The sequence below is a fragment of the Pezoporus flaviventris genome, unplaced genomic scaffold (assembly GCF_033815535.1).
Source record: "Pezoporus flaviventris isolate CSIRO_AGI_PZ_B2104156 unplaced genomic scaffold, CSIRO_AGI_Pfla_v1 ptg000116l, whole genome shotgun sequence".
NCBI lineage: Eukaryota > Metazoa > Chordata > Aves > Psittaciformes > Psittacidae > Pezoporus > Pezoporus flaviventris.
The window spans coordinates 1-11,228 of record NW_026892664.1 but is presented as its reverse complement, the minus strand read 5'-3'; the positions used below and the strand labels follow the sequence as shown (position 1 = coordinate 11,228).

Below are 11,228 nucleotides of genomic sequence, written 5' to 3'. Positions count from 1 at the left end.
TTGACCATTTCGAACCCATTTTTCTCCATTTCTTACAAATTTCTTTCGATTTTTAACCCGTTTTTGCCCAATTCTGACTCTTTTTAAGCCATTTTGGCCATTTCGAACCCATTTTTCTCCATTTCTTACCAATTTTTTTCGATTTTTAACCCGTTTTGGCCCTTTCTTGACTTGGTTTTAACCATTTTTGGCTTTTTCTAACCCATTTTAAGTCTTTTTTGTTATTTCTAAGCAATTGCTGGTCATTTTTATCGTATTTTTGCCCATTTTTTGCCAGTTTTAAGCCATTTTTGGGCAATTTCAAAATAGGTAAAAAAAGCTGAAACCAGGCTGGAAACTTCCCAAAATAGTTCAGATTTAGCCCAAAATGGAACAAAACCAGCAAAAAATGGGCAAAAATAAGACAAGAATGAGCAATTGTTTAAAAATAGCCAAAAAAAGACTGAAAATGGGTTAGAAAAAGCCAAAAATGAAGATGAAATTGGGCCGAAACTTGATGAAATTGGGGCAAAACTTGAGTGACTTCTTGAGCCCCATAAGTGACCCCATGAGCCCCATAAGTGATTACTTGAGCCCCATAAGTGACCCCATGAGCCCCATAAGTGATTACTTGAGGCCCATAAGTGACCCCATGAGCCCCATAAGTGACCCCATGAGCCCCATAAGTGATTACTTGAGCCCCACAAGTGATTACTTGAGCCCCATAAGTGACCCCATGAGCCCCATAAGTGATTACTTGAGGCCCATAAGTGACCCCTGGGCCCCATAAGTGACCCCTTGAGACCCACAAGAGACCTTTCAGACCCATAAGTGACATCTTGAGCCCCATGAGTGACTTCTTGAGCCCCATAAGTGACCCCATGAGCCCCATAAGTGATTACTTGAGCCCCATAAGTGACCCCATGAGCCCCATAAGTGACCCCATGAGCCCCATAAGTGATTACTTGAGGCCCATAAGTGACCCCTGGGCCCCACAAGTGACCCCTTGAGACCCACAAGAGACCTTTCGGACCCATAAGTGACATCTTGAGCCCCATAAGTAACCCCATGAGCCCCATAAGTGATTACTTGAGGCCCATAAGTGACACCATGAGCCCCATAAGTGATTACTTGAGGCCCATAAGTGACCCCATGAACCCCATAAGTGACCCCATGAGCCCCATAAGTGATTACTTCAGGCCCATAAGTGACCCCATGAGCCCCATAAGTGACCCCATGAGCCCCATAAGTGACCCCTTGAGCCCCACAAGTGACCTTTTAGGACCCATAAGTGACCCCTTGAGCCCCACAAGTGACACTTTGGGACCCATAAGTGACCCCATGAGCCCCATAAGTGACCCCGTGAGCCCCACAGGTGACCCCTTGGGCCCCATAAGTGACCCCATGAGCCCCATAAGTGATGTTAGGACCCATAAGTGACCCCTTGAGCCCCACAGGTGACCCTTTGGGACCCACAAGTGACCCCTTGAGCCCCACAAGTGACCCCTTGAGCCCCACAAGTGACCCCTTGGGACCCACAAGTGACCCCTTGAGCCCCACAAGTGACCCTTTGGGACCCATAAGTGACCCCTTGAGCCCCATAAGTGATGTGTTAAGACCCATAAGTGACCCCTTGAGCCCCACAAGTGACCCCTTGAGCCCCACAAGTGACCCTTTGGGACCCATAAGTGACCCCATGAGCCCCATAAGTGACCCCCTTGAGCCCCACAAGTGACCCCTTGGGACCCACAAGTGACCCCTTGAGCCCCACAAGTGACCCCTTGGGACCCACAAGTGACCCCTTGAGCCCCACAAGTGACCCTTTGGGACCCATAAGTGACCCCATGAGCCCCACAAGTGACCCTCTGGGACCCACAAGTGACCCCTTGAGCCCCACAAGTGACCTTTTGGGACCCATAAGTGACGCCTTTATTAAATAGCCAACCATTGAAAGGGGGGCGGGGTTAAATGGGGCCAATGGGGTTAAAGGGGGAGGGGTTAAGCCCCGCCCACCAAGGGGGCGGGGCTAAGGGGGCTCCGCCCCCCCCGCAGCGCCAGGACAAGATGGAGGACGGAGCCCCCCTGGATCTTGTAGTCAGCGGCCGTCTTCTCGTCGTTCCTATGGGGAGCCGGACCCATAGAGACCCACTGGGACCCATAGGGACCCATAGAGACCCATAGGGACCCATTGGGACCCATAGGGACCCCATAGGGACACATAGAGACCCCATAGGGACCCATAGAGACCCCATAGGGACACATAGAGACCCATAGAGACCCATTGGGACCCATAGAGACCCCATAGGGACACATAGAGACCCCATAGGGACCCATAGAGACCCATAGAGACCCATTGGGACCCATAGAGACCCCACAGGGACCCATAGAGACCCATTGGGACCCATAGAGACCCCATAGAGACCCATTGGGACCCATAGAGACTCCATAGGGACCCATAGAGACCCATTGGGACCCATAGAGACCCATTGGGACCCATAGAGACCCATTGGGACCCGTAGAGACCCCATAGGGACCCATAGAGACCCATAGGGACCCATAGAGACCCATTGGGACCCATAGAGACCCCATAGGGACCCATAGAGACCCATTGGGACCAATAGAGACCCATTGGGACCCATAGGGACCCACAGAGACCCATAGGGACCCATAGAGACCCCATTGGGACCCATAGAGACCCATTGGGACCCATAGAGACCCCACAGGGACCCATAGAGACCCATTGGGACCCATAGAGACCCATTGGGACCCATAGAGACCCCATAGAGACCCATTGGGACCCATAGAGACTCCATAGGGACCCATAGAGACCCATTGGGACCCATAGAGACCCACCATAGAGACCCACTGGGACCCATAGAGACCCATTGGGACCCATAGAGACCCATTGGGACCCACAGAGACCCATTGGGACCCATTGGGACCCATAGAGACCCACCATAGAGACCCATTGGGACCCATAGAGACCCATTGGGACCCATAGAGACCCATTGGGACCCATAGAGACCCCATAGGGACCCATAGAGACCCATTGGGACCCATAGAGACCCCATAGGGACCCATAGAGACCCATTGGGACCAATAGAGACCCATTGGGACCCATAGGGACCCACAGAGACCCATAGGGACCCATAGAGACCCCATTGGGACCCATAGGGACCCATAGAGACCCACTGGGACCCATAGAGACCCACAGAGACCCATTGAGACCCATAGAGACCCATAGGGACCCATAGAGACCCCATAGGGACCCATTGGGACCCATAGAGACTCCATTGGGACCCATAGGGACCCACAGGGACCCCATAGAGACCCACTGGGACCCCATAGAAACCCACAGAGACCCATAAGGATCCATAGGGACCCACAGAGACCCATAGGGACCCCATAGAGACCCCACAGATCCACCCCATAGCCCCACAGACCCACCCTATAGCCCCATAGAGCCCCATAGATCCACCCCATAACCCCATAGGGCCCCACAGATCGACCCCAGAGCCTCATACAGCCCCACAGACCCCCCCCCCATAGAACCCCACAGACCCACCCTATAGCCCCACAGCTCCCCACAGAGCCCCCGAGATCCCCATAGACCCAACTCACAGCCCCATAGAGCTCCACAAACCCACCCTATAGCCCCATAGAACCCCATAGATCCACACTACAGCCCCACAGAGCCCCATAGATCTACTCTATAGCCCCATAGATCACCCCATAGAGCCAGACAGATCACCCCATAGCGCCCCATAAATCACCCCATAGAGCCCCACAGATCACCCCACAGGTCAACCCATAGAACCCCACAGATCACTCCACAGCACCCCATAGATTACCCCATAGCACCCCATGGATCACCGTGTAGCACCCCATCGATCACCCCATAGAGCCCCACAGACCACCCCATAGATCACCCCATTGAGACAGATCACCCCATAGCGCCCCATAGATTGCTCCATAGTGCTCCATAAATCACCCCATAGCGCCCCACAGACTACTCCATAGAACCCCACAGATCACCCCACAGAACCCCACAAGTCAACCCATACAGCCCCATAGAACACCCCATAGAGCCCCATGGATCACCGCGTAGCACCCCATAGATCAAACCATAGATGACCCAATAGCACCCCATAGATTAACCCACAGATCACCCCATAGCGCCCCACAGTTCACCCCATAGCGCCCCATAGATCACCCCACAGCGCCCCATAGATCACCCCACAGCGCCCCATAGATCACCCCACAGCGCCCCACACATCACCCCACAGATCACCCCATAGATCACCCAATAGCACCCAACAGATCACCCCACAGCGCCCCATAGATCACCCCACAGCGCCCCATAGATCACCCCACAGCGCCCCACAGATCACCCCACAGCGCCCCATAGATCACCCCACAGCGCCCCATAGATCACCCCATAGCGCCCCATAGATCACCCCACAGCGCCCCATAGATCACCCCACAGCGCCCCATAGATCACCCCATAGCGCCCCATAGATCACCCCACAGCGCCCCACAGATCACCCCACAGCGCCCCATAGATCACCCCACAGCGCCCCATAGATCACCCCATAGCGCCCCACAGATCACCCCATAGCGCCCCATAGATCACCCCACAGCGCCCCACAGATCACCCCACAGCGCCCCATAGATCACCCCATAGCGCTCACATCTGCTTCCCACTGTAGATGAGGCGCTGCTGCTGGGGGGGGATCCCCTCCTTCTCCTCCACCCGCTCCTTGATGCGCTCCACCTGCGTATTATGGGATGGCGGGGGGGGAACCCCATAGGGTATTATGGGATGGAGGGGAACCCCCCATAGGGTATTATGGGATGGAGGGGAACCCCCCATAGGGTATTATGGGATGGAGGGGAACCCCATAGGGTATTATGGGATGGAGGGGAACCCCCCATAGGGTATTATGGGATGGAGGGGAACCCCCCATAGGGTATTATGGGATGGCGGGGAACCCCCCATAGGGTATTATGGGATGGAGGGGAACCCCCCATAGGGTATTATGGGATGGAGGGGAACCCCCCATAGGGTATTATGGGATGGAGGGGAACCCCCCATAGGGTATTATGGGATGGAGGGGGAACCCCATAGGGTATTATGGGATGGAGGGGAACCCCATAGGGTATTATGGGATGGAGAGGAACCCCCCACAGGGTATTATGGGATGGAGGGGGGGGAACCCCATAGGGTATTATGGGATGGAGGGAACCCCCCCATAGGGTATTATGGGATGGAGGGGAACCCCCCATAGGGTATTATGGGATGGAGGGAACCCCCCCATAGGGTATTATGGGATGGAGGGGAACCCCCCATAGGGTATTATGGGATGGAGGGGAACCCCCCATAGGGTATTATGGGATGGAGGGAACCCCCCATAGGGTATTATGGGATGAAGGGGAACCCCCCATAGGGTATTATGGGATGGCGGGGGAACCCCCCATAGGGTATTATGGGATGGAGGGGAACCCCCATAGGGTATTATGGGATGGAGGGGAACCCCCCATAGGGTATTATGGGATGGAGGGGAACCCCCCCATAGGGTATTATGGGATGGAGGGGAACCCCCCATAGGGTATTATGGGATGGAGGGGGAACCCCATAGGGTATTATGGGATGGATAAGGAGCCCCATAAGCTATTATGGAACGAATAAAGACTTCCATAGAGCACTAAGGAAGGGGGTGCTCATTATGGGATGGATGAGGAAGACTCCCCCCCCCCCCATGGGACTATTATGGGATGGCTGAGGACCCCCGCGGGCTATTATGGGATGGCTTTACCTTGTCTGTGGGCTCGATATCGATCTCGATCTCTTTGCCTGTCAATGTCTATGGGGAAACAAAGGGGGGGGGGGGGCAAGTTGATCCCTATGGGGCTGAGACCCCTCCCATTGATCCCTATGGGGCTGAGACCCCTCCCATTGATCCCTATGGGGCTCAGACCCCTCCCATTGATCCCTATGGGGCTCGGACCCCCTCCCATTGATCCCTATGGGGCTTGGACTCCCTCCCATTGCTCTCTATGGGGCTCGGACCCCTCCCATTGATCCCTATGGGGCTCGGAGCCCCTCCCATTGATCCCTATGGGGCTCGGACCCCCTCCCATTGATCCTATGGGGTTCAGACCCCTCCCATTGATCCCTATGGGGCCCAGACCCCCTCCCATTGCTCCCTATGGGGCTCAGACCCCTCCCATTGATCCCTATGGGGCTCGGACCCCCTCCCATTGATTCCTATAGGGCTCAGTCCCCACCCCATTGATTCTATGGGGCCCTGACCCCCTCCCATTGATTCCTATGGGGCTCGGACCCCCTCCCACTGATCCCTATGGGGCTCAGCCCCTACCCCATTGATTCCTATGGGGCTCAGCCCCTACCCCATTGATCCCTATGGGGCCCAGACCCCCTCCCACTGATCCCTATGGGGCTCAGCCCCTACCCCATTGATTCCTATGGGGCTCGGACCCCCTCCCATTGATACCTATAGGGCACAGTCCCCACCCCATTGATCCCTATGGGGCCCTGACCCCGTCCCATTGACTCCTATGGGGCTCGGACCCCTCCCCCATTGCTCCCTATGGGGCTCAGACCCCTCCCATTGCTCCCTATGGGGTCCTGACCCTCCCCCATTGCTCCCTATGGGGCTCAGTCCCCACCCCATTGATTCTATGGGGCTCGGACCCCCTCCCATTGATCCCTATGGAGCCCTGACCCCCTCCCACTGATCCCTATGGGGCTCAGCCCCTACCCCATTGCTCCCTATGGGGCTCAGCTCCCACCCCACTGATCCCTATGGGGCTCGAACCCCCTCCCATTGCTCCCTATGGGGCTCAGACCCCCTCCCATTGATCCCTATGGGGCTCGGACCCCCTCCCATTGCTCCCTATGGGGCTCGGACCCCCTCCCATTGATCCCTATAGGGCTCGGACCCCCTCCCATTGATCCCTATGGGGCTCGGACCCCCTCCCATTGCTCCCTATGGGGCTCAGACCCCCTCCCATTGCTCCCTATGGTGCTCAGACCCCCTCCCATTGCTCCCTATGGGGCTGAGACCCCCTCCCATTGATCCCTATGGGGCTCAGACCCCCTCCCATTGATCCCTATGGGGCTCGGACCCCCTCCCATTGCTCTCTATGGGGCTCGGACCCCCTCCCATTGCTCCCTATGGGGCTGAGACCCCCTCCCATTGCTCCCTATGGGGCTGAGACCCCCTCCCATTGCTCCCTATGGGGCTCAGACCCCCTCCCATTGATCCCTATGGGGCCCTGACCCCCTCCCATTGCTCCTATGGGGCTCGGACCCCCACCCCATTGATTCTATGGGGCCCTGATCCCATCCCATTGACTCCTATGGGGCTCAGACCCACCCCCATTGCTCCCTATGGGGCTCAGACCCCCTCCCATTGCTCCCTATGGGGCCCTGACCCCCTCCCACTGATCCCTATGGGGCTCAGCCCCTACCCCATTGATTCCTATGGGGCTCGGACCCCCTCCCATTGATTCCTATAAGGCACAGTCCCCACCCCATTGTTTCTATGGGGCCCTGACCCCGTCCCATTGACTCCTATGGGGCTCGGACCCCTCCCATTGATCCCTATGGGGCTCGGACCCCCTCCCATTGATCCCTATGGGGCTCGGACCCCCTCCCATTGCTCCCTATGGGGCTCGGACCCCCTCCCATTGATCCCTATAGGGCTCGGACCCCCTCCCATTGATCCCTATGGGGCTCGGACCCCCTCCCATTGCTCCCTATGGGGCTCAGACCCCCTCCCATTGCTCCCTATGGTGCTCAGACCCCCTCCCATTGCTCCCTATGGGGCTGAGACCCCCTCCCATTGATCCCTATGGGGCTCAGACCCCCTCCCATTGATCCCTATGGGGCTCGGACCCCCTCCCATTGCTCTCTATGGGGCTCGGACCCCCTCCCATTGCTCCCTATGGGGCTGAGACCCCCTCCCATTGCTCCCTATGGGGCTGAGACCCCCTCCCATTGCTCCCTATGGGGCTCAGACCCCCTCCCATTGATCCCTATGGGGCCCTGACCCCCTCCCATTGCTCCTATGGGGCTCGGACCCCCACCCCATTGATTCTATGGGGCCCTGATCCCATCCCATTGACTCCTATGGGGCTCAGACCCACCCCCATTGCTCCCTATGGGGCTCAGACCCCCTCCCATTGCTCCCTATGGGGCCCTGACCCCCTCCCACTGATCCCTATGGGGCTCAGCCCCTACCCCATTGATTCCTATGGGGCTCGGACCCCCTCCCATTGATTCCTATAAGGCACAGTCCCCACCCCATTGTTTCTATGGGGCCCTGACCCCGTCCCATTGACTCCTATGGGGCTCGGACCCCTCCCATTGATCCCTATGGGGCTCGGACCCCCTCCCATTGATCCCTATGGGGCTCGGAGCCCCTCCCATTGCTCCCTGTGGGGCTGAGACCCCTCCCATTGATCCCTATGGGGTTCAGACCCCCTCCCATTGATCCCTATGGGGTTCAGACCCCCTCCCATTGATCCCTATGGGGCTCAGACCCCCTCCCATTGCTCCCTGTGGGGCTGAGACCCCTCCCATTGATCCCTATGGGGTTCAGACCCCCTCCCATTGATCCCTATGGGGCTCAGATCCCCTCCCATTGATCCCTATGGGGCTCAGACCCCCGCCCATTGATCCCTATGGGCTCGGACCCCCTCCCATTGATCCCTATGGGGCTCAGACCCCCTCCCATTGCTCCCTATGGGGCTCAGACCCCCTCCCATTGCTCCCTATGGGGCTCAGACCCCATCCCACTGATCCCTAGGGGGCTCGGACCCCCACCCCATTGATCATAATGGGGCTCAGACCCCTCCCATTGATCCCTATGGGGCTCAGCCCCTACCCCATTGATCCCTATGGGGCTCAGACCCCCTCCCATTGCTCCCTATGGGGCTCGGACCCCCTCCCACTGATCCCTATGGGCTCAGCCCCTACCCCAATGATTCCTATGGGGCTCGGACCCCCTCCAATTGATACCTATAGGGCACAGTCCCCACCCCATTGATTCTATGGGGCCCTGACCCCGTCCCATTGACTCCTATGGGGCTCGGACCCCTCCCCCATTGCTCCCTATGGGGCTGAGACCCCCTCCCATTGCTCCCTATGGTGCCCAGACCCCCTCCCATTGCTCCCTATGGGGTCCTGACCCCCCCATTGCTCCCTATGGGGCTCAGTCCCCACCCCATTGATTCTATGGGACTCGGACCCCCTCCCATTGCTCCCTATGGGGCTCAGCCCCCCTCCCATTGCTCCCTATGGGGCTCAGCCCCCCTCCCATTGCTCCCTATGGGGCCCTGACCCCCTCCCATTGATCCCTATGGGGCTCAGCCCCCCTCCCATTGCTCCCTATGGGGCTCAGACCCCCTCCCATTGATCCCTATGGAGCCCTGACCCCCTCCCGTTGCTCCCTATGGGGCTCAGCCCCCCTCCCATTGCTCCCTATGGGGCTCAGCTCCCACCCCACTGATCCCTATGGGGCTCAGACCCCTCCCATTGATCCCTATAGGGCTCGGACCCCCACCCCACTGATTCTATGGGGCTCAGACCCCCTCCCATTGCTCCCTATGGGCCTCAGTCCCCACCCCATTGATTCTATAGGGCTTGGACCCCCTCCCACTGATCCCTATGGGCTCAGACCCCTCCCATTGATCCCTATGGGGCTCAGCCCCCCTCCCATTGCTCCCTATGGGGCTCAAACCCTCCCCACTGATCCCTATGGGGCTCGGACCCCATCCCACTGATCCCTATGGGGCTCAGCCCCTACCCCATTGATTCCTATGGGGCTCAGCCCCGACCCATTGATCCCTATGGGGCCCAGACCCCCTCCCACTGATCCCTATGGGTCTCAGCCCCCCTCCCATTGATCCCTATGGGGCTCAGACCCCCTCCCATTGATCCCTATGGGGCTCGGACCCCCTCCCATTGCTCCCTATGGGGCTCGGACCCCCTCCCATTGATCCCTATGGGGCTCAGACCCCCTCCCATTGATCCCTATGGGGCTCGGAGCCCCTCCCATTGATCCCTATGGGGCTCGGACCCCCTCCCATTGATCCCTATGGGGCTCGGACCCCCTCCCATTGATCCCTATGGAGACCTGACCCCCTCCCATTGCTCCCTATGGGGCTCAGACCCCCTCCCATTGATCCCTATGGGGCTCAGACCCCCTCCCATTGCTCCCTATGGGCTCAGACCCCCTCCCATTGCTCCCTATGGGGCTTGGACCACCTCCCATTGCTCCCTATGGGGCTCAGACCCCCTCCCATTGCTCCCTATGGGCCCAGACTCCCTCCCACTGATCCCTATGGGGCTCGGACCCCCTCCCATTGATCCCTATGGGGCTGAGACCCCCTCCCATTGATCCCTATGGGGCTCAGCCCCCTCCCATTGCTCCCTATGGGGCTCAGCCCCTACCCCATTGATTCCTATGGGGCTTGGACCCCCTCCCATTGATACCTATAGGGCACAGTCCCCACCCCATTGATTCCATGGGGCCCTGACCCCGTCCCATTGACTCCTATGGGGCTCGGACCCCCTCCCATTGATCCCTATGGGGCTCGGACCCCCTCCCATTGCTCCCTATGGGGCTCAGCCCCCACCCCATTGCTCCCTATGGGGCCCTGACCCCCTCCCATTGCTCCCTATGGGGCTCAGCCCCCCTCCCATTGCTCCCTATGGGGCTCAGCTCCCACCCCACTGATCCCTATGGGGCTCAGACCCCTCCCATTGATCCCTATAGGGCTCGGACCCCCACCCCACTGATTCTATGGGGCTCAGACCCCCTCCCATTGCTCCCTATGGGCCTCAGTCCCCACCCCATTGATCCCTATGGGGCTCGGACCCCCACCACACTGATTCTATGGGGCTCAGACCCCCTCCCATTGCTCCCTATGGGGCTCAGTCCCCACCCCATTGCTCCCTATGGGGCCCTGACCCTCTCCCATTGCTCCCTATGGGTCTCAGCCCCCCTCCCATTGCTCCCTATGGGGCTCAGCCCCCACCCCATTGATTCTATGGGGCCCTGACCCCCTCCCATTGCTCCCTATGGGGCTCAGCCCCCACCCCATTGATTCTATGGGGCCCGAGCACCTTCACTTTGATCAGCATCGTGCCCCTCCGTCCTCCCCGCCGGCGGAAGCGGAAATGACGCCAGCACGCCGCCGCCGCCGCTTTTATACCCCCA

The 11,228-nt window shown here is 58.6% G+C and overlaps 1 protein-coding gene across 1 annotated transcript; it reads right to left on the bottom strand.

Annotated features, from left to right (window-relative positions):
- Nucleotides 1-1,977: 1,977 nt before the first annotated feature.
- NEDD8 (NEDD8 ubiquitin like modifier) lies at nucleotides 1,978-11,188 on the bottom strand. Its single transcript, XM_061478278.1, has 4 exons — nucleotides 11,135-11,188; nucleotides 5,796-5,843; nucleotides 4,671-4,753; nucleotides 1,978-2,098 (listed from the first exon to the last, which is right to left on the bottom strand). Exons 1-4 carry the CDS (start codon nucleotides 11,150-11,152, stop codon nucleotides 1,978-1,980), a joined length of 270 nt encoding a protein of 89 aa, XP_061334262.1. The 5' UTR covers nucleotides 11,153-11,188.
- Nucleotides 11,189-11,228: the final 40 nt, after the last annotated feature.

Coding starts and splice junctions, on each gene's coding strand:
- NEDD8 (XM_061478278.1), bottom strand. Junction 4,754..5,795: donor ATATCGAGCCCACAGACAAG/GTAAAGCCATCC, acceptor CATAATACGCAG/GTGGAGCGCATCAAGGAGCG. Junction 2,099..4,670: donor ATCTACAGTGGGAAGCAGAT/GTGAGCGCTATG, acceptor GGCTCCCCATAG/GAACGACGAGAAGACGGCCG.